At 45.7% G+C, this 21762-nt stretch overlaps 6 protein-coding genes across 7 annotated transcripts; 2 read left to right on the top strand and 4 right to left on the bottom strand.

Annotated features, from left to right (window-relative positions):
• Positions 1-103: 103 nt before the first annotated feature.
• LOC117145904 (protein takeout) lies at positions 104-1266 on the bottom strand. Its single transcript, XM_033311754.1, has 4 exons — positions 1162-1266; positions 854-1091; positions 649-788; positions 104-586 (listed from the first exon to the last, which is right to left on the bottom strand). Exons 1-4 carry the CDS (start codon positions 1229-1231, stop codon positions 282-284), a joined length of 753 nt encoding a protein of 250 aa, XP_033167645.1. The 5' UTR covers positions 1232-1266; the 3' UTR covers positions 104-281.
• Positions 1267-1695: 429 nt separating this feature from the next.
• On the bottom strand, positions 1696-3490 carry LOC117145905 (protein takeout). 2 transcript variants are annotated; one of them, XM_033311757.1, is made up of 4 exons: positions 3351-3490; positions 2708-2948; positions 2501-2640; positions 1696-2446 (listed from the first exon to the last, which is right to left on the bottom strand). In XM_033311757.1, the coding sequence occupies exons 2-4, from the start codon at positions 2902-2904 to the stop codon at positions 2139-2141; spliced, it is 645 nt and encodes a 214-aa protein (XP_033167648.1). In that variant the 5' UTR covers positions 2905-2948; positions 3351-3490; the 3' UTR covers positions 1696-2138. The 2 variants fall into 2 exon arrangements, with proteins under 2 accessions (XP_033167648.1, XP_033167646.1); XM_033311755.1 differs by lacking the exon at positions 3351-3490 and adding an exon at positions 3032-3247.
• Positions 3491-4343: 853 nt separating this feature from the next.
• On the bottom strand, positions 4344-5695 carry LOC117145903 (protein takeout). Its single transcript, XM_033311753.1, has 4 exons — positions 5517-5695; positions 5220-5457; positions 4800-5045; positions 4344-4743 (listed from the first exon to the last, which is right to left on the bottom strand). Exons 1-4 carry the CDS (start codon positions 5581-5583, stop codon positions 4542-4544), a joined length of 753 nt encoding a protein of 250 aa, XP_033167644.1. The 5' UTR covers positions 5584-5695; the 3' UTR covers positions 4344-4541.
• Positions 5696-7754: 2059 nt separating this feature from the next.
• Positions 7755-9509, top strand: LOC117145901 (nucleotide exchange factor Sil1). Its single transcript, XM_033311752.1, has 2 exons — positions 7755-8021; positions 8085-9509. Exons 1-2 carry the CDS (start codon positions 7886-7888, stop codon positions 9236-9238), a joined length of 1290 nt encoding a protein of 429 aa, XP_033167643.1. The 5' UTR covers positions 7755-7885; the 3' UTR covers positions 9239-9509.
• A 1484-nt stretch (positions 9510-10993) lies between these two features.
• On the top strand, positions 10994-19308 carry LOC117145906 (protocadherin-23). The gene is made up of 6 exons (XM_033311758.1): positions 10994-11212; positions 12504-12825; positions 15284-15585; positions 16799-17842; positions 17905-18634; positions 18816-19308. Exons 2-6 carry the CDS (start codon positions 12765-12767, stop codon positions 19037-19039), a joined length of 2361 nt encoding a protein of 786 aa, XP_033167649.1. The 5' UTR covers positions 10994-11212; positions 12504-12764; the 3' UTR covers positions 19040-19308.
• Positions 19302-21728, bottom strand: LOC117145899 (alpha-1,2-mannosyltransferase ALG9). Its single transcript, XM_033311750.1, has 4 exons — positions 21571-21728; positions 21150-21512; positions 20618-21095; positions 19302-20562 (listed from the first exon to the last, which is right to left on the bottom strand). Exons 1-4 carry the CDS (start codon positions 21726-21728, stop codon positions 19690-19692), a joined length of 1872 nt encoding a protein of 623 aa, XP_033167641.1. The 3' UTR covers positions 19302-19689.
• Between the last annotated feature and the right edge of the window lie 34 nt (positions 21729-21762).

The raw sequence follows: 21762 nt of genomic DNA, 5'->3' as shown, positions 1-21762 counted from the left end.
TATCCCTGTTTTAAGATTGAAAACAAATTTATGTAAGTTTAAATGTGTTCACATTTATTTGGCAAAGCTACAAATGAGTTTGCTTTTCTCTTTTATAAATCTATATTTTACTTCAACTTTAGTAATAAGAATTATTTAGTGCCTGAATTTATTTTGCAACTACTTTTTATTTGTATGAGGAACTTACCAGTATTTCCTATTTGCTTTGCATTTGTATTTTGAAAGTCAAATAAATATTTACGACTTGTGCTTCGACTAATTGAAGTGTTTGTACTAAAGTCTTAGACTACAAAGAGCTGTTCCAGTGGCAGTTTGCCGAATATCCTGTCCAGCACCGACTTGGCTATCAGTCCGAAGGCCTCGCCAATGCCCGGCTTCAGTTCATTGAAGATGTCCTTCCAGTTCTCGTTGATGAGCGCGTGCATGTTCTCGCTCAGATCCTTCTGGCCGTTGAACAGATTCTCCAGATGGTAGGTCACATGGGAGGGATCCAGCTCAACCTTGATGTCCACCACCTCGGCGTAGGTTTGATGATCGCCCTTGGAGACGCGCTTGAATTTGATCAGTGCACGTACCTTTGTTCTAGCTGTGGATTCGAGAAACACATTAAAGATTTTAGATTTCAGAGCAGTGGGGGGCATATCTTACTGAGGCGGATGTCGGCATTGCCCTTTCCGGTGATGGGCAGAATGAGTATTCTTCCGTCCACCGAGTAGGGTCCTCTGACTCCTATTTCTGGAACATCCATGACCAGCTCGATGGAGCGGCTGAGATCATTTGTGAATCCGCTAAAAACGAAACAGAAAAATATAGTAAGCACAGAGATCATGGAATGAAATGAGGATCCACTCACCTCACTCGCTTTGCAACTCCCTGATGTAGACCCAAGATGTCCATCTCGTGGAAGCTGAGATCGATGTTGACCGGACTGTGCGGATTGCGTCCGATTTTGAACTTCTTGACGTGCAGCGGATCGAGGGGGATCAAGCCCAGCTCCTTGATGCCGCTCTTGGCGAAGTTCCTCAGCACGAAGTTCACTCCGTTCTCCAGGCACTGCTCGTCCATGATGGCGCACCTCTCGATGCCTGAGGCTGTAAATTGGATTGAGAAGTATACGTAAGCATTATACATATATTACGGAAAGGGGTGTGTGCAACTCACGTAAATCGGAGGCGTGTCCGTAGGTGGACGCACATCCGAGCAGCAGGACGAGGGCGAGTGTTAGCTCCATAATTGCTGGCGGCGAACGCAATCCGGTACTGATCCATTAGCCGCGGACGTTGCCACTTATATAGTCACTTTCGTCAATTGAAATGTATCATGTTTTTGTTGCCGTAAACCGCTTTTGCGTTTCAGCCGCACAGAATTTGACTTTAGACCGTTGGCAGTTGAGTCAGTTAAATGGATTATAAACCAAAACCGGCAGGCTGCCTGTCCGGCAAAGTGGCTGGTTATAGCCGGCGAATTTATTTTACGATTCCCTTTAATGAACTCCCATTTTGAACTTGAACCCGTTGGGCCCACCAGTCCCACCAGCCAGCCATCGACCCCGTCCATCATCCCATCGCTCCTAATCGCGTTTTGGGTGCAATTTGCTCGATGTATGCAAATTGGATCGGCCTTCCCCAAAACGCACATTAATTCCCGTTTCACCATCTAATTAATGGCTAAGTAAACAAAGATGGTTTATCAAGCTTTTTTAATGTAACTGCCTTTTCCAGATACAGATATTCCCTGCCTTTCGGAATCTCAGCGCGCGAATAACACATACTTTTAGGCGGCTCTTTATCTTTTGGATCAACCTGATCTATTAAGTTCCACGCACTGTAACCTAATTAATAATGGCTCATAGTTTTAAATGGATCTATGATTTTATGGGGTTTTACAGAATTCCTTGAATCACTTATAAATAATTTACAATGTGTTACCTATATATAACTTTTATTGCCACACAACACTTACAGATTATTAAGCTTGGATGGTTTAATAGTAGTTACTTGTGTTCTCACTTTCGAACGCGAATCACGATCTCCATTAAACCGAATGATGATTGCTAGCCTCAAAACTTAGATCTGTCAGTACGCTAACAACTTGATCTAGTATCTTTATGTGGACTATGCCCACTTTGAAGAGTTGACTCATGATTCATCGGCGAAAAACTTGGCATACGGCAGTTTGGAGAACACACCTTTGACGACGCCCAGGTAAAGTTTGCCAAAGGATCGGTCGATTGCTTTGGCCGTCTCTTTGTAAATGGCCTCCGAGTTTTCGTTGAGGAAGACGTTCATGTTGTCGCCCAGCGCCTTGTCCCCATTGAAGAGATTACTGAAATGGTAGTGGCTGGACTCCGGCTTCATCGTTATTGTCAGATCGGTAACGTCCAGGTAGGTCTCCCCATTCTTCACCAGCGGCTTGCCCGAGAAGCTGACGATTGCCCTGACGTTAACTGGACAGGATTCTTAGTTCCTCGAAGCCTAGGAACTCCATTTGCATAGCTCACCCATAGTCATGTTGCTCTGGCCAGTTCCGCTGATCGGTAGAATCAGTACCTTGCCCTGGATGTTATATGGTCCAACGAGTGAGAAGGTTTTCGCGACAATTTTCACTTCGTGCTTGGCGGTGAGATCCCTTCCGAAACCCCTGCAAAGATCAAGGCAAGTTTCATCACATCCTTCACATCCAAACAAGGTGTTGTTCCTGCACCCACTTCACTTTCACGATCCTTTGGTCCTTGATCCCATACAGCAGATTGTCGGTGAAGGTTAGCGTTATGCCCACGGGACTGGAGCTCTCACCCTGGCTAATAACCATTCGGTCCACCTTCAACGGATCCAGCTGCATCAGGTTCAGACCGGGATCCCCCTCCGCCGAGTTTTCGCTGAACAGGGTGTTGCACAGCTTCATGATGCATTCGCCATCGCCGTACTTACAAGGTTTTGGATCGTCGGCTGTGAGGAACACAAAGGATTATCTAGGTTTCCCGGATTATAACTTCATTGGAAAGGCCTTGTTTTAAAGGACTTTTTCTTACGGAATTTGGCTTCCACCGAGACCAAAAGGCACAAAACCACTGCGAAAGCAATTGCGAACATGCTAACACGTCTATAACTTTAAGTTACTGAATACGAACGGGATTTTCACCTAGTATTTATAGTGGTCCACTAAGTGCAACTCAAATAACGTCTAATGGCAACCTTTGATATTGCTTTTATCTGTGGCGTAACCGTCTGTCTGTTAATTCTAGAGCACGTTTCAGAATCATCAACTAATAACGAAAAGCAACTGAATCATCTGATTGTATTAGGTAAGAAAGCTTTGTTATAATTTTAATAGAAGCCTTAGTTTATCACCTCAGTTAGCTCAGTTAGCAATTCAGACAGCAAGTAGTCCATCTAGCAAATCTTCTTATTCACTTTAAATCTTCATCAATCAGTTACATCGAAAATCCGCTCAATGAATTGAAGTATCAGACAGATTATGTCCAATTAAAAGACGCGGTATTAAGTTCTCCCTTAACAAAGTTAACTGGCAAGTGTGCAACTTACAAAAGGGCCAGTTCCAAATATAGCCGAATTAAGATGCGAAAACAACGCAGTCATCGTGACCACCAGTTCTTTAGTTAGCTTTAGTTCTTCGGAAGCGAAGTGAAGGGCAGTGGAGGAGTAGCGGTGGTGGAGTAGCTCGGAACAGGTCCTAGACTTTGGGTTCACTTAATGACCAAGTGTCCCGCTTTAAAGTCCAGCCCCCGTGGAGAACAAAAGCAACTTGTTTCGCTCGGAATCGCTGCAGTTGATTGCTCGCTCGTGGAAGATTTTCACTGACCCAAGGCCAACTGGGTGTCCGATTGCCTGGGATCGGGATGGCAGCTATACCGTTGGCTACCCTTGATCTTGGCCAGTGAAACGGCAATGAGTTCGCACTGTTGTGTTCAGATTAATAGCACTCCCTTTTAATAAGTTCTTGATTGTTAGCCAAATAGATTATAGTCATATATACTAAGCCTAGTGCACTTTGGGGTAAATTAGTTGCATAGGATATAGGATCCATCTTACCACAAAGTATTTGCTCATAATATTAAAGGAGTGTATTTGAATATGTCCCAACGCTTAGATGTTTTAATACTTTTAGCGTCTTTATAACTACACTTCTATCCACAAGTATAGTCACTTTAGCAATAATGCCTTTGTCATGCAAATTCCGAATCAATCGTTCAATCACGTGAGCTGCCTGTTGATTGCTGATTGCTGGCCAAAAAATGGAAAAAAAAGTGTATGCGACACTTGTGCGGAAATAGTGAGATCCACGCTTTAGCTAACAATGGCCCCCCGCAGAAGCAGAACCAGTTTTTTTCGAATGTTTTTGTTTATTCTACAAGTTAAAGCTTAGCTTAGCAGATACGATGATGATGTGTCAATGGCCGGAATGCAACGCCCCATGTGTGTGAGAATAGCTTGGATAGGTGAGGAAATACTCGTACACTTAGCCTAAAGCCTAAAGCCTAAAGCCCTAGAGCGCCTGATGGCGACTAGGACGACTAGTGCTCAGTTCTCGAGGAACAGATCCTCGTAGGCGAACCGCTTGAAGAGCTGCGAGAGGACGCTCTTCATGATCTCGGCGATGGCCACGTGAATGGAGGGATGCAGCTCGTTCCACACCTCCGTCCAGTTGTCGTTGAGGAACTGATTCAGATTGGTGCCCAATGCCTGGTCGCCATTGAAGAGGTTCTCCAGCCGAATGTTCATCCTGTGGGAACGCAGATATGTTAGTAATGAGTCAGCTAAAATCCGAACTGCACCCACTTTTGTGGCTCCACCAGCACCTTGAGCTTATCCACGCTCAGGTAGGTGCGTCCATTGCGCTGCTGTGTGCCCGGCTTGAACTTCACCGAGAACTTGGGATTGTGCAGCACGATCTCGGCATCGCCATCGCCGCGAATCGGAAGGATCAGGATGCGTCCATCCGCCACGTACTTGCCTTTCAGCACGATCTTGGGAAAGGATCCGTACATCTCAAACTTGCTGGTTGCAGGATCAGCGCCAAAGCCACTGGAAAATATGGGTGTGATGGATAAGTGTAATCAACTTAATATATCTTATTCTGTACACTAACTATTCTGTACACTAATTCTGTACTAACTACACTAATTAACGAACGTGTGGTAGCAACTTTATCACTTTTGCTTAAGAAGGGAATCACTTTTCATTTCACTTGATACTTACACAGCTCTATCGAACTTCACGCTGGACAGGCCCTCCACATTCACGTCCTTGAAGTTGAGCTTGAGATTGAGGGAGCCAGTGCGTCCGTCGGAGATGTCGAAGCGCTTGATCAGGAAGGGCTCCACCTGGGGGAATCCAGCGGACGGGTAGCCGGTCCTCGCGTGCTGTCGGATCAGCATGTGCGACACGTTGATGATGCAGCTGGTGTCGCCCATGTGGCAGCGCGGCAGTTCGGGAGCTGCAAGGATAAGCCGTCGATTAGCCTGAAGCTCTGGGATTGTTGGCCAAAGGACTCACGGAAGTTGGAGGCACCGCTGGCCAGGCAGCAGAAGAGGGCCACGCAGCCCAGCTGGATCAGCATCATTCTGGATATGGATCTAGTTGGGTACGAAATTCAATCGCCACGAAATTCAACCGCTCGACGATTTGGCGAATGCCCGACCAGGTTCAATGGCAAACTGTAAATCGGCTCTGGACAGACGGCGGCATTTATAAAATTTCTGATCGGCCAGAACGGTGGAGCGGCTACAAATGTGGCCAACAACAACCAGTACACTTCATAGTTTATTCATTCCTGACTTGTCGCGTCTTGGCCCTTGTTGTTGTGGTAGCTGTTGTTGTCTGCCTGATTGCTGGCTATTTTTATTTTTATTTTTGTATTTATTCGTATGTGTATATTTTTTCGCTTCGTGTTATGGATTCTCCTCATCATCATAGACATCGCGATCATTATTAATATCATTATCACAGTCTTTATCTTTATCGCAGCTAGCCCTAGCCAGAATTGGCAGCAGCATTATTATTAATTAATATTATTAGCATGTGCCTTCTGTGCTGCAACAAATAACAATAAACAATAACAATGGCAGCGCGCAGAAAAGGCAGCGAAAAATCAAAAGTGATTCCATCACTTTTAGTGCTCAATCCAGTCAGTTTTCAAGCAAATCCCCCATATATTTCCACTTCTCCTGCAATGCAATATATATGTATATAATTTGCACTATATTTCGGCATCTTGTGTACTTTTTATAGATTCAAACTCCGTGAAATGGAATCCGCGCTTTGTTCGCACTTTTAATGAAGTGCAAATATCAATTCGTACTTATTGGCTTATGTATATTATTCATCCCATATTTGCTTTGAGATCAGCACTTGGAATTGGGAGCCAACCTCTGGGGGAATTCCTAAGTGTGCTAAATGGACAGGCAGTCTGCACGGGAATGATAACGAATATGTCATGGTTAAGGATCCTCGATCCTCACTACTACAGTATTTTAAATATATTTTTAAGGGAGAATGCATCCCAAGGCTCCCAACTATGAAATTTCCGTTCTGGCCGAACGAAGATAAATCTTTTTGTGGCCAACACAACTCAATTCCGACCATAAACCAATTAGACATCGTCGGGCATTTTGGACGACAGCAAACAGGTTCCAACGGCATCGATAATGGATGGATCGACGGATAAAAGTTGCCCGGCGAGGTGGCTTCACTTTCAAAACTATTGGACAGGCGACGTTCGGAACGGGCCGAGTGAATTTAATTTGGCAAATTCTAGTTAAAGACTCCTGGCGTTCGTCATCGGCAATTAGCATATACTACATATACACATATGTATATTTGGTGTGCGATTGGCATGAAACCGGCATTCTGTTTATTTACCCATCCAATTGGCGCCAGGTGAGTCCACATATTTCACTTTTGTCCACTTTGATGTGTTTGCGCAGTCAATTCCTAGACGCTGTCGTAGACATCGAGATTACAACCGATTTTCGGGGGCGCCCGGGAATGGGAGATATGGTAATATATGCAAACACGCTTCTATTTTATTACGTCGGGGTGCCCTGCGAATAATTTGGCGTTTCAGTTTTGAGTTGGTTGATTCATCTGGGCGTAAACATGATTTGGTTTTTTTATGTAAACTCAGTAAATACGTTTAGTTTATAACTAGTTTTGCTGCTTTGTAACGAAGTGGAAAGCTTATGAATGACGGTTACTTTTCAATTTTAAGGAATTCACGATGAGTTTGGGAATTTTTGGTGGCGTTCTGGTTTAATGTGGATCGTTCTGAATGGCATTAACTTTTTCTGGTTCTCAAATATTAATTTCAAAGTGGAAATTTCTAGCAATGCTTGTTTTTCAAAACAAACAAAGGTTTATAAATATTAATATTTACGTTCGTTAGTTATAAAAAGTAATTTGTTAGTGAATTTATGTTTGAAAACACTTATAGTTCAAGATTATTCGGGACTATGATCAATAGAAAATCAACAATATATTTATAAATAAACTGTATAGATTATAACTTAATTTTTGTTTTATTTCTTTATATTAAAATTGACATGTGTTCAACAGCGCAATCTATTAAATATAGTTCACAATTTTAGATTTGAATATATGTTAATGTCAATAACGAATTTCTTGATTGCAAATATTTTCAAATTTGAAATTGAATCGTAACCGCCATCGACTGGTTCCGAATCACTGGTTCCCCACGGAACTTATCGTCACACGTGGTAATATCAATGCAGCTGCCTACGGGCACACTATTAACCACATCCACATCAGAAGTCTGAAGTTTGATTTAAAAACTCTCACGAAACTTATTTAAAACCAGGTGAAATAGATTCTACATACATTCTGGAGGAGAGGCAAGCTGAAGCAGTATGAGTGGCAAGCAGGTGGTCGTCTTTCTGGGCAGTGTCCTGATCCTGGGATGCCTGCAAGTGGCAGCGGCCACGGAAACGGATAACAAAACCAGCGATTTCGTGGCCACAGACGAATGGCAGACGATTGCGGAAGGTAAATAGCTAGCCGGGCTAACTCTTGGATGACGTGTACTAAGTGAGCACTCTCTATTTCCAGGTCAAGCTATTCCCAGGGGTCTGCACGTGCGCATCAACCTACAAACGGGGCTCAAGGAAGCCAAACTCTTGGACGAAAGCGAACGTGGCACGTCGCTGCAGAGTCAACCGGATGATCAGAATGCTCGGGAAGCTCGCGATGACAACGAACCCCTGGCTCTGGACTACAAGCCGGACATTATCGAGGAGTCCATACGTCGGGTCAAGGAGCAGAAGAAGAGCTATGCCGAGCTACGCAAAGCGTACAAAGAGTTCCAAAAGAACTTTCGCACGGACGGAGAGCTGATCGTCCAGTTGATCGACCAGTTCCGAAACTTCAGCAGGACGCCGCTGGAGTCGGAGATGCGCTCCAAGCTGGACTGCCTGGAGAATCTGGAGTATTTGCTCCATCAGATAGACAATGCCCTGATGTTCGTTGATAATGGGGGATTGGATGATGTCCTACTACCCATTGTTGTGAACGATACCAATCCATCCCTGAGGGTGTCGGCCATGCGTGTGTTGGGCTCGCTGGCGAGCAACAATCCCAAGGCCCAGATCAAGGTGTTCGAGAAGAACTTCGGTTCTCATCTCGCTCAGATTCTGACCAGTTCCGGAAATGTTGGTGAGATCTCCGCCGCGTTGCACGCCTTTGGAGCCCTGTTGCGGAAATTTCCGCTAGCCCAGCAGCGAGTGCTTTCCACCTCGGGTACACAGGCTCTGATCAAGGTGCTCCAGAGTCCGGATGTGGAGCTGCGTAGCAAGGCGAAGGTAGTGACCCTCATAAGCGACCTGGTGCTGGAGAAGCGGTCAGTGCTGGAGGCCAGCAAAGATGATCCCGAAGCCTCATCCACAATGGCGCAATATGTGCTCTTAGACTTCGAGTCCTGGCTGAAAACGCCGGGCTACTGCGCGGCGCTGGACACTGTGCTGACCAAGGATTTCCTGCTCCTCCTGGATCAACCGGAGGTGGTGGAACAGTTTGCCACCGCATTGGAGACCACTGAGGATATGTGCACCAGCACGTGGTCGCAAAGTTCCGGTCTCAGGCATGCCCTGTTAACCGTACGCAATCGGTATGCCAACAGCACGGACGAGTACCGACTGGAGGTGTCCCAGATCCTGGCCAAACTGTGCGAGAGATTGTTCAACAAGCCCAAGCACACCGAACTGTAATCCTAGCCAATTTACCATGTTAATTATGTTAGTTTCATTTAATTGAAAGCTGAGTTGGAATGAAATTCACAGCCAAACCATAGAATACGATAGCTAAGATGCCAAGTACTTGTGATGCAAAAATAATGCTCTTTGTCATTAACTTAGGATAGCAATCAAAACTTTGACTTTCCTATGAAGATTTCTCAACCAGACTGGAGAATAGTCATACCAAACTAGGAGCCCATCTACAGGATTTTCGTTATTAAATACAGTCTCTTAATTAAGATTATTTTTAGGTTGATTTTTTTTAATAGGCAGACGCTTGACCATCGAGCAGACCAAAATAATTATGTTGTTCCACGTCATTAAACTAGGAAATCTTTTCTTTTTCTATGTTACAGAATGGATCCCCAAACAGATTATGTTCTGAATCCTTAAAGCCTTAAGTTCTTGTTTATTGTAGCTACAATAATAAAGCAATGACCTAATGTTTAATTTTAAAATGTTCAGTGGCATATTCTTAAGATGTTGTGCTAAATCATGAAAGGAAATGTATTTTCAATCAAGAAATCGCATTAGGAGATTGGAGATTCCACCCCTACAGAACTACAGTCCCATTTCCAGCGATAAGGCGAGCATAATCGACCGGGCCATAAAGTAAGTCAAAAGCGTCGGAAGGAAAGCAAAAACGCCGAGGAAAGCATGTCCCAAAAAACCACTCGAAGTTTGAATGTAAGCCAAAGGAAGCCACAAGAACAAGGAAAACCTGGCACGGAACTGTACAGGAGGAGAAAGGACATCGGAGCAGGAGAGTGCAATTATGTGCCGGCGAAGTTGGAGTCGAAGTCCAGCGCGGGAATTACAGCAATTAGCGGCAGTCACATGCAAATGCAATGTCACTGGGGCTGAGTCACGAAGGTGGATGGTCGGATAGTTGGACAGGTGGAGTGGTGAAGGTGGAGCAGCGCCTGAAACGGAGCCGGCTAGGACGCCGCCTTGGTTCCCATGGCTACTCTACGCAATGTAAACAGAGAAAAGGGGTTGCAAAGCCGGCTCAGCGGAGCACAACGCAGAGAGGCAGGAGAGGATTCCTGCCCTGGAATCCGAATCCACTCATCAATTCCAATTCCAGCTGGGGCGCGTGCGCAGTGGCGGCGAGCTGTTGTTGTTGTCATGGCACTGCCCCGCCCCACCGCCGCGCCGCTTCCCCCTGCTTCTTGCCGCTTTCCAGCCGAAACGCTTACGCTTGACGAGTGATGTGGAAACATTTTCGACACAAGCGAAAGAGAGGCTTCCACCGTTTATCCACAGCAGCGGTCAGAATAATAGGAGCTTGACTGGGACAGCCTGCTTCCCTATCTGCAATTGCAGTTGCACTTAATATTTTCATTTAGAACAAATTCGCTCTTTTTGAAATTCTGGGCTGTGGTTTCAGTTTGTATACAATAATTTAAAAGTTTTTTTTTTAAGATTCCTTGCGACTGTTTTAAAAGTTAAGTGAACAAAAAGTTCAATTTTTGCATCTTTAACAAGTGTCTGCGATATCAAAATGCTTAAATGTAGCAAAAATGGCAGATCTGAAGGTTTCCCATTTTGAAGCTTTCTTCCGAAGGTTTCTTCTAAAAGCGTATGAAAGATCACTATTTTTGTGACCCCGACTGTCGCATGTGTGCATACATGTTGATAGTGAGCGCACACCGGCTTCACAGGCTGTTGCTGCTTCTTTTATTGCCGTCGGTTGTTAGGGGGCGCGACTTTGGCTACATTATGGAAGGAAAATCAGTTTGTGTTTGGATCGCGAGGCGAGGAGCTCGTTCAGCGCTGCGGAGTACTAACTGAAAGCGTTTCGGCCAACTTTGTTCTTTGTCCGTTGCAATCGCGGTCATAACAATGAAATAACCAACATTTAGTGCAACTGGAAGATAAAGCCCGAAAGGATTAAGTGCGTGTTTGCAAAACATAAAGTACAGTGAAGCATATATGCAGTTCGAAGTATGAAAATCATGAGTCATGTGAAAAAGGGTTTGCATTTTAAAGAAAGTAACAGGAAACGCAGTTAAATATACTGAGCAGCTCAGTTGGTGATTAGTTTTTTTAAACCTTTGACTAGCTAAGCTAGAGTTGTTCATATTACTTTTGTATTAAATGAAGTACTTTCCTTTTCATCTTATTTTATTAGCCCAACTTGAAGTTATTACCGGAATACATAAATTGTCCCCAATTAAATCTCCCATATGCCGTAAATCAGTTAACAGTGTATCCGAATGAAAAGCCCCTGGGGAAAACAAGTTCGTAGTTTGCGCCACAGGCGAATATCGGAAAATGTAACCGTTTTTACACAGGTGAATGACTTTTTTGTGCGCTTCCGCGGGCTTCCGGTCAAAAAAGCGTTTTCATTTTCGCCATCGGCCAACGGCCAGCTATGCGATTTGTATGCAAATGTTTGTCTGTCCCCCAAACCTCCGGATTCAGCCATCAAACGATGCAGCACGCCTCCCACTCCCCACACTGTCCTCCCTCATCCTCAAAACACCCGCCCACCAGCTGTGGTATGCCATAAATCCTGGCCAGGAGGGGGAAGCTCCTTTGGCCCGTGTAAACGGGCGTTTCGAATTCTTCCACTGGCTCAAAAATACCGGAACCAAGGAAACAACAACAAAAACATTGCCACCGTGTTCAGTGGCTGCTGTTGTCTATATACTCTTTAAGTCCATGAGGGTATAACAGACTGATCTGCGTACCTATTTCATATGGATGAACTTGATCTACATATCAGTCTGGGTAGATAGGATATAATAAAGATTTCAATGTTGCTAAAGTTCGGATAGCTGCAAGGTGTCATAGAAAGAGTATTCCTTGCTTCGGTTTGCAAAAGAATCCTCCCCTTTTCGCTTGTGTTATTCTTGTTGTTCCTGGCGGAATAGAATGCCGCCAATTCCGTTGGTGACAACAATGTGGCAACCAAGCCAGCGACCCCACTCCCGCCATCCAACTCCAAACGCGCAACTTGGAGGTGACATGTGTGCGACATTTGCCCCACAACCAGAAGACAATGGGTCAAAGGAGGGGCGGTGGGGTAGGAGGGCGTTTATGCTAAAGATGAAGAACAACTTTCAGTTGCTAGAAGGTTGGGCGGTGGGGAGTGCTAATGTTCCAGTTGCTTTGGTTTCTGTGCCAGAGTGTTTTGTCTATCTAATAATCTTGTAATAATCTAGAAGACTCCAATTGCCCCCGTGAAGCCCCCAGCATTATCCATTTCAAATTGCCATTTTGCCAATTACAGGGCTAAACAAAGGAAAAGTTGCACATAAATTCAATTCGTTTATGGCACATCGCAGATAGACGCAGAGTTATTGCTTAAATATAAAAAACCTGCCGGTTAAACAAGAGCATTACAAATGGAGTATGGAAAGTGCTAAAGAACATCAAGTGAAGTGACTGAGCTAAATCTTATTTTCATGATTTGTGTGGAAGTGTTATGTGGCTCTGAAAAGCTGAGGAACTATCAACTAACCTAATTGCTAATATAATATCGTTGTACAAAATGCGGATAAATCAACAATGGATATACTATGCGATCTTGGCTCTCTGCTGGTTTAATAAAGGTGAGTCCTTTAAACGTATTTATGGGGTAGCTATAGCTATTAAATCGGAATGTTGGAATGTTTGGTAACTCCGGATCCAAGTGTCGTCTTTGATAATCGAAAACAAACAAAGCAATTAACCGCATGTAACCCTCGAAAAGTAAAAACTGAAAAATAGTGAAATTCCTAGCGAGACTCGATAAACCAAAGAGGAAAGTCGGCGGCGAAGAAAACAAACGGAGACGTCAACGTCGTTCTGGTCCAACGATTTATGACGGATAAAAGTTTTTACCTGACTTACTGGGGTTTTGCCCACCCCCAAATGCCCAAGTCCACAAGCTCCATGCCCCCCATCGCAATCCCGACCCATGGGGCAGCTGTCAAAGGGTTTTACCTTTTCTGGATATGGATACGCAGGCCGATTGTGGTCATGAAGTTGCTCCAGTTTCGAGTTCCATTCAGTGCATTAATCTCGGTTCATTACGTTGTCATACTCGAGTGGTATCGTTACTCCACTTGGGGCATAGAACACATGTGTGTCTTAATGGCTCTGTCACAGTTCAAGTTCTTCCTTAACGGGTTTGCCATATAGCTGGCATAGCTTGACCTGTGCCACAAAGATTGATTGCGAAATACTTATGTCGATGCTTACGATGTTTAACCAGACAGAACTCGCATCTGGCGAGGAGCCACAAGTTGCCGTTTGGAATACCAAAAATAAAAGCCCTATACCTATATGACTATAGTGTATACCTTTGGCCAAAGTCAGTGGCCCAGACCGAGGAGTTTGTCGTTTCGTTGGCGTTTTCATGAAAATCACCAAGCTGAACGGACACTTTTTCTCTTTTTGGGCTTTCATGCTGTTGTTTTATCAAAAGCAACCAAAACAAACCGAATGAAAATTTGTTTTCTGAACTTTTTGATTGTTGAAACTTTTCTCCAACTCCACCACATCCATATGCACATTCACGTAGTTTTGGCCAAATTTGTTCAGCCGCCAACTCACTTTCATTTGTCTTACACTCACCCACTTGGCAAAAAATAAAAATAAAAGTAGAACTTATGTAATCTTTAGGTGGGTATTTGGTTCGCTATTTATCTCCACTCCATTTGGGTAAAGCTTCGCGGATTTACGCTTCAGATATTTGCGGCTTATGGATGAGTTTTGGAATCCAGTGACTCTAATTAGTCTTGGTTTTTAAATAAAGCGGATTGCATACATGCATTCGTTACTAATTAGTAGGAAAGTTGGGTAATTTCTGTGCGGGATGGATTCCAGTGCGTAGTCCCGATTTCAGATTACGATTATAAAACTTTCCATTTTCTGCAGAAAGTAGTGCATGTACACATACGTGAGCTATCAGCACACATCTGAGAGATTTTGTAATAAATCCGCAGCAATTAGACTAATTTTCAAAACACTTTTAACTGTCGAAGAAAGTCCGCGAGCGCAGATCTTCATTACCATATGCATTGCCCAATGTCACAACAATTAACCTACAACGAAGATCTTGAAGACACAGCTAGAAGATTTCACTCTGCCTCATCGCAGATGTATCTGTATCTCGCATGGAAATGAAATCCCGCCGGAGATGACGGGCGACCCCCAGCCAGGGTCATTCTAAGTCGTTTGTAAACCGACAACCGTTTACCAGAACAAAATTAAAAGAAGAAACAAACTGAAATTATACTGTTAGCACATAATAAGAACTTGTTTTTGAGGTGGTCAAGGAATTGGAGGTATAAACCGGAACATTTCAGGGGAGATACTTGCAAGAGTTTATAATTGCACTGCCCAAAAAATAAGGTGTTATGTCATGCTCCCATGGGAGTTAAGTAATTGGTCATAGCTTGGAAGCATTACATCCACATAAATATGTCATTTAAGATATCAAGTTGTGTAGTTAGGAAAATAGACTTTCTTCTAGTTTTCTCCAAATAAACTTGTAGCAATTTGCATCCGAGGAGCGCAAGTGTTTGCATCCATTTGCATGACCATCCCAAGTTTACCCATTGCACACTAACACAATTAGATATCAGAGCTTGTCCGGAAACGCAAATCGGCTGCGAAGCGGCCAGAGAGCTGTTCCATGTGGCCAGTTACCCACATGGATATCCACTGGGACCCACGGTGGTTGGTCTTCGCCTTTGCAGCGCGGGCCCAAAATTGCAGCACTCGAAATGAAAGAAAACGGAAGCTTAGTAGAGCGTATCCGAGGTACGAGCAAACATGTCTGGCGATTCGGACAGGTGGCTCACTGGAACACAAACACTGGACCGTCCGGTCCATCAATGTGGTGGCTTCCTCTGCCTGTCGCTGCAATTTACTCTTAATTCGCAATTATCAGGACGGACCGAAAGTAAGCCTGAAAGGGAGAGAGTCCAATTTGTAGTCCGATACTCGAACATGGTGTTCTTTTTTAGGTCAGCGACACTGGTTGATACTTTACTAACATATACAATTTTCCTCACTTTGTAGCTACTTTGGGCGCCATTCTGGACTCACGTTGTTACCTGGAGGGCGGAGGTTCCGCGGAAAGTTTTCTTGCCACCGAGGATCTGGCGGTGGGCTCCATAATCGGCAAGCTGCGGATCAATGGGGATGCCAATGCCGAAACAGGCGACATCAATCTTTCATTGAGGGAAAAGAATGCGCCAGTTGAGATTCATCCCGGCACCAAGGAGCTAGCCCTGTCAGTGGAACTGGACAAGGAGGGCGTGAGAGGTCCTTCGTCCATCTACGTGAATGTGATCTGCATACGACGGCATTCAACGGATCCGGTAAGAACTTTATACCTCTGATATATACTAATGGTCTTTCCTTGAGTGAAGCCCCAAGAAGCTAGGGTGCTTAGGAATTAGTTAGTGCTACCATAATGGGAAACCATATAGCCAGCATGTCGAATTAAACTAACGAAAGTGGTGGCTAAGAACTTGCCGATCAGGCTAACGCCGCAATTAATCAGTCGTCCTGGTCGTTGACCCACATCGTGCACATTTCCTTGGAGCTCTTCCTGTCGGCCACTTCGGAACCGCATTCCGCACCTGCGAAGGACCCGTTCGTGCAATTCAATGGGCAACCAATTAACCTATATACAGCAAGTGGCCACCTTCTTGAACCCATGCCTCCTCCTCCGCCCCCACCTCCACCTCCACCTCCTTCAGGTAGTGCGTGTTCCCTTGAGCTAGCTAAGCTTTGTTAAATTTAGGTAAACACGGTTCCCGGCGTTGCGGCTATTCGAGGCACTCTATAAACAATTGAAAACTTGCCAGACACAACGCCCATTTCAATTTTAGAATCAACAAAGCGCTAGTTCCTACTTCAACAGCAACGACTGCTGCAAGTCCATTTAAACGCGAAGGAGCCATCGAAGGTGGAATCAAGATCTGAAATAGATTGACAATGCATTCATTTCTAAGGAATATCCGTTGGAGCTATTATTTGTCATCATAGTAAACACCTTTTGCCACTCAAACGATCATCTCAAGATCGCAGACTTGGGTCTAGTCACCACTGGTTTCCTGGTCCTACAGGACAACGGGAACGCTTCTGGCAGCCAACCCCTTTGGCGCCTGCGGTTAGCCCCAACTTCGTGGCCATAAATTAGCCATTAAGGCTTCCGTTTGCGGGTAGAAATCTAGCTGGGTGGTTGAAGGTAGCGGGGATGTCCTGGTTTGGGGAGCGAGGTCCGCTAAACATGCAAATGTATGCAGGACATTCGGCGGCGTGGTTGGGCTTTGAACTCCTGCGAGGTCAGTGACCAGCATACGTGTGCTAAAAAGAAGGTGTTTGTCTTGAAGTGCACACACTCGAAAATGGGTTGTTCTACACAGGCAGAAAAGGGGTATAAGTTCGTTAAAATGTCGAGTAATATACAAAATAACAAAGTAATAGCTAAATTGCATAGTATAAGTAGTCAGTTATGGTTTTGAATTTTTTTTTTGAGTGTATACCTTCCTTGCTCAATTTCCACCTCAATCAATTTCTCCACAGAGCTTCGTCATTCCCGTGAACGTGCGAGTAACTGATGTGAATGACAATGCCCCCCAGTGGATCGGAACGCCCTACACTCTAACCCTTTCGGAGGTGACCGTTCCGGGCACTAGAATCCTGCAGGGCGCCCGTGCCGAGGATGCCGACCAACCGGGTCCCTTCTCTACGGTGGAGTACCAGGTGCTGCCAGGACCGTACTCGGAGTATGTGCAGTTCCTCAATCCTCTGGAAGGTACGCTGGTGCTCAAGAAAGCGCTTGACTACGAGCAACTGCAGAATTTTACTGTGAAGCTGAGGGCTCAGGATCAGGGCACACCGCCACGTCACTCGGACACGCTGCTGCGGGTGGTCATCACGGATGCGGATGACCAGAACCCAAAATTCCAGCGAGAGTCCTACAGCGCTGAGATACCAGCGGATGGTAGGCCAGGAGAGCTTCGCATGCGGCCGGAGCCACTGAAGGCGGTGGATCAGGACGAGGGTATATGTGCGCCCATTCAGTACACGATAGTCCAGTCGCAGGATGCCAAGTACTTCCGCATCCATCCACACAATGGAGCAATTAGCCTGCTGACACCCATCGGATATGCGGATGTAGCGAATGGAGCAACGTTGGTGGTGAAGGCCACGCAAATTGACAATCCAGATCGTTATGCCTTGACCACTGTCCAGTTGACGCGACCTGGGAGTCACAGTGATTTAAGCACTCTGGCCTTTGTCCAAAAGCGATTCGTTATGCGCATTCGCGAGGATACGGCCGTTGGAAATCGGATTCTAGCACTGCCCACCAATAAGCCCGGCAAACACCTCAAGTACGTCATTCCCGATCCCGTGAATTCGCAGTTCTTTAGCGTAGGATCGCTGGGAGAACTTGTGCTAGCCAAGCCACTCGACTACGAGAAGATGACCAAGCACGAGTTCCAGGTCCTAGCCACCGATGGCATGACTAACAGCACCGCGGAACTTACCCTGGAGGTGATTGACGTGAATGACTGGGAACCTCGGTTCCGGGAAACCCACTACGAGTTTATGGTGCCCAAAAGCGTAAGTCTTTGAAAAGTCTTATCTTACTTCTTAATCTTACCTTCAACATTCCTCACCTCCAGCAGTCCCTGCAATCCCGCGCGGATTCCTTCGAGGGCGTGCTCATCGGCAAGGTGGAGGCTGCTGATGGGGATCGCAATGACAAACTGGAACTCTCGCTTCGTGGTCAGCACGCCGGACTGTTCGAAATTGATTCCACTGGAAACATCTACATGCGGCCGGAGCAGTTACAGAGTCTCAACGAGTCCACGGTCCATCTGATAGCCATCGCCACGGACACGGGCGTACCACCCAGGAGCACTTCCGTACCTGTCAGTGTCACCATGGAAGGTCTGACGCTGGCTCGATCCGGATGGAACAGCAACATGTTGGGCATGTTCGGCATGATAATGGGTCTCTTTCTGATGATCATAGTGGCACTAAGCTGCTACATAGTGCGATCGAAGAAGCAAGGCAAGAGTGCATCCAGCGGATTGGGACTCGGTCGGAATCGGGTGCACAGCCAGGCGCACAGCAGCGTGTCGTCTGCCAATCTGGTTACCCACGAAAAGCTGGCGGGGAATGGCAACGGCAACGGAGCCAGTGTAACGAGCGGCGGAGTCTCCGTGCTGCACATGAAGCACGGCGGTAACATCACCATGGCCAATCCGATGAACAATGGCTTGCATCACGTGGCCAGTGGAGCCAGTAGTAGCATGGCCCTCGGTAGTTCCGCCGCCCTGATGGAGCGGGAACGAGAGAGGGAGCGGGACCGGGAGCGCCAGCGGGAGAGCTATGCGGCCACAGTGCGCAGTAAGTGAAAGTCAATCATTATCGTTGCCAAGGGTGCCAGTCAACAACTTAGTTCATCCAACTTCAAAATTAATAACGTACAAAAACAAGAAATTAATAAGATTTGCATCTTTGATCCTTTCCAACATTCCGTTCCCCCATTCTCACCCGAAACATTCACTATTAAAAGTCTTCTTGCCAGGCATAGTTTCGCGCGCCTCCGCCAATGGCCAGCTCTTCGAGGAGGATGAGATCGAGCACGACTCCCTGCAAACGGAGAACAACAACCGAAAAGTGGCTGCCACGGGAGTGGCAAGCGGTGGGGTCACCACCATCAGTACCACACCCGCCAATGCGGGCTCCAATCTTCTATCCGCCACCGATGCCATGGGTTCCTCCGAGAACAACTTGACGGTCTACTTCTAGAGCGCAGAAGGGGAGCCAGCTACCCACGGAGAGCTTGTAAATATCGCTGCTAAGTCAGTTTAGGATTAGGTTTAGGCCCCACACACGTGTATGTACATTGAGTAGACCAAATATAGCATTGTAAACAGACCCAGCACCAGATCTAGGCTAAGTCCAAGCGATTTCCATTGTAAAGTTTTGCTTCCCAGATTGTAAACGGATCCGTCCAATAAAGTTTTCGACTATTCAAGCATGTTGGCCCCTTCCATGCAAACAGTTTACCTTACGAATCTCGTTGTTTATATTCTTGACGCTTATGTTCTACTTCGATTCTGGTGATCTTCACAACTTTGGCATGGACAAAACGAAAATAACTAGAATTAAAAACGCTTCACTGACATAGAACAGATATAAGGATATTACAAATTCAATGCTGGGTACGAAAGATTATTTGAAATACAGATAGAGGCTCTCAGGGGTGTAAAGATACTTGGAAATCACTATAAATTCAATATGAATTGAAGCTATAGTTTCTTAAGCATATTTGCTTGGAATTATTTTAAGATTAATGCGTTTTTTGTTTCAAAAGAATAAGAGAGCCAACCCATATGCTAAGGATACATTGGAGTTTTTGTGGCATGACTCCAGACTCCTTCTATCTGGGCCTGCCTTTACCTGCCATTTCGTTTCGTCTTTCTCTTGAGCAGATTAAAGTCTCCGTACTGAATGTGATTGTCGGTCAGGAATGGCACATAGAAGGCACGTAACACCTTGTGCGACTTCTCCGGAATGAGGAAGGGCAGGCTTTTCATCACAGACCAGTCTTTGGATCGCTTCGAATAGTTGGGTTCCAGAGCCGTATACTTGCCTTCATCAAAGTCGACGAGGAAATCGCAACGGTCGTAGTCAAAGTACATGTGCTCATTTTCCTGGTTGAGATCGTTAAAATACGGTTGCACTACCTTAGTAGCATTTTGGCCTTCGTCATAGTACGCGGGCAGCATGCCTCGGAATTCGGATTTCAAAAAACGCAGCCGGAAGTTTTTGGCGGGAAAGAAGAAGCTGCCCGGATATCGATGCCAATCTTTGCCAATGCACACGTTGTATATCACATCCGGGTCGTACTGCGGTGTCGCCTTAAACTGGTTCAGTTCCAACATCAAATCCATCGGAGCATGGTAGTTCCTGTACAGGGCAAACACCCTGGAAAGTCCCAACAATGTGCTGGTCACCATTACCAGGATGGCAATGAACATGCTGTGGTCCAGATAATGAACTCCCGCCTTAATTTTGAAGATCACCGATTTCATGCGGAAGAATATGCGCTGATATACATCCACAGTGATGGCTCCACAAAGCGAGATTAAGGGATATATGGGAAACAAAAAGCGCTCTTCCTTGTGCGGTTGGGCAAAGAAGACGAGAAGCCACAGGTACAGGGGAGCCAGCGATATGTAGTGGGGGAAATTCAACGTCGACTTTGATTTGGCTGGCACAATCAAATAGTCCATGACCAGCATTATGGGTAGTTGAAGGGCCAGGAGCTATAAGGGAAAAAGTTTTCATAAATTTAAAAAAATAATATATACAATAGCTTACCCAAATAATATTAAAGTTAAGGAAACCATTGATAATGTAGTAACTGAGTGGTTCCGTGCCAAATATGTTTGGTCCGTGGCTGGTGAACACATTGTACCAAACTATATTTAAAGGCGCAAATGTCAGTTTGCCAAAGTAGCTGGTATCAATGGCAATCATGGGAATGGCAACCGTTGCGCCCGATATCAGTGTCCACTGAACAAAGGTCTTCCAATCCCGCTGCCTTAGAAGCATCTCCAGCACCAGCGGAATGCCAATAAGCGCAGCAAATGGCCAACCAAGCAAAGCGGATATTGCTGTCAGGAATATGGCAAAACAGTAATTTTGTTGCCACCAGGCGGCCAGGGCAGCACAGCCAAAGTACATGGAAAAGGAGGATGGCAGTAGAGCGGTGCTGGACACAAACATGCCCACACTGAAGAGCTGGAATATCAGCCACAGACGACCGATGTGAATTCCAAACTCTTGACAAATGGACCTAAATAAAGTTTAGTTAGTTTTGAACAGGATTTAATACCAATGACATGCTTACTTGTACATATATCGCTCCATTACGGCACAACCGAAACCCAACATACATCGCACCATGTAGAAGATGAGTATGGGACTGGGATTGAACAGCTTTTGGTAAAAGTATCCGGGTACGCCCTGTAGCAATAGGTATGTGTATGATCGGAGTCCAAACTGGGGGCTGTACTCCCACGTCTGGAGTCCGTGGCCATTGATGATGTAGTGCAGCGGCTCCCAGTAGTTGAACGTCTCGTCGCAGTCGGCTATGTACGCCCAAATGGCGCTGCACAACCGGGCACTTACGAAGGTCTTGAAGGCGGTCTGAACACTGGGCATTATTGGGTTCGGAAGCCCCTTCTCTTGGGCTCCACTTGTAGGTTGGTTGCTGCGGGTGAGAAGTAACCGCGTTTAGTGGGAATCAGGATACGCAGACCAATACTTACCGCTTTTTAGCATCCTTATCCTTCTTTTTGCCGGCCGGTGCGGCTTCCTTGGCCTTGTTGTTCCCATTTAGGCCCGGTCTTTTTGGCGGCTTTTTTGAGAGAATCTGATTGTCCGCCTTGTTGGCTATGTAGCGAGCGCGCGCAGCCGGCGGCGCCATAATCCGGACTTTCTGGGAAAATTGCCGGCGGAAA

The sequence above is a fragment of the Drosophila mauritiana genome, chromosome 3R (assembly GCF_004382145.1).
Source record: "Drosophila mauritiana strain mau12 chromosome 3R, ASM438214v1, whole genome shotgun sequence".
In the NCBI taxonomy this organism is placed as follows: Eukaryota; Metazoa; Arthropoda; class Insecta; order Diptera; family Drosophilidae; genus Drosophila; species Drosophila mauritiana.
This window is presented reverse-complemented; position numbering and strand designations above follow the sequence as displayed.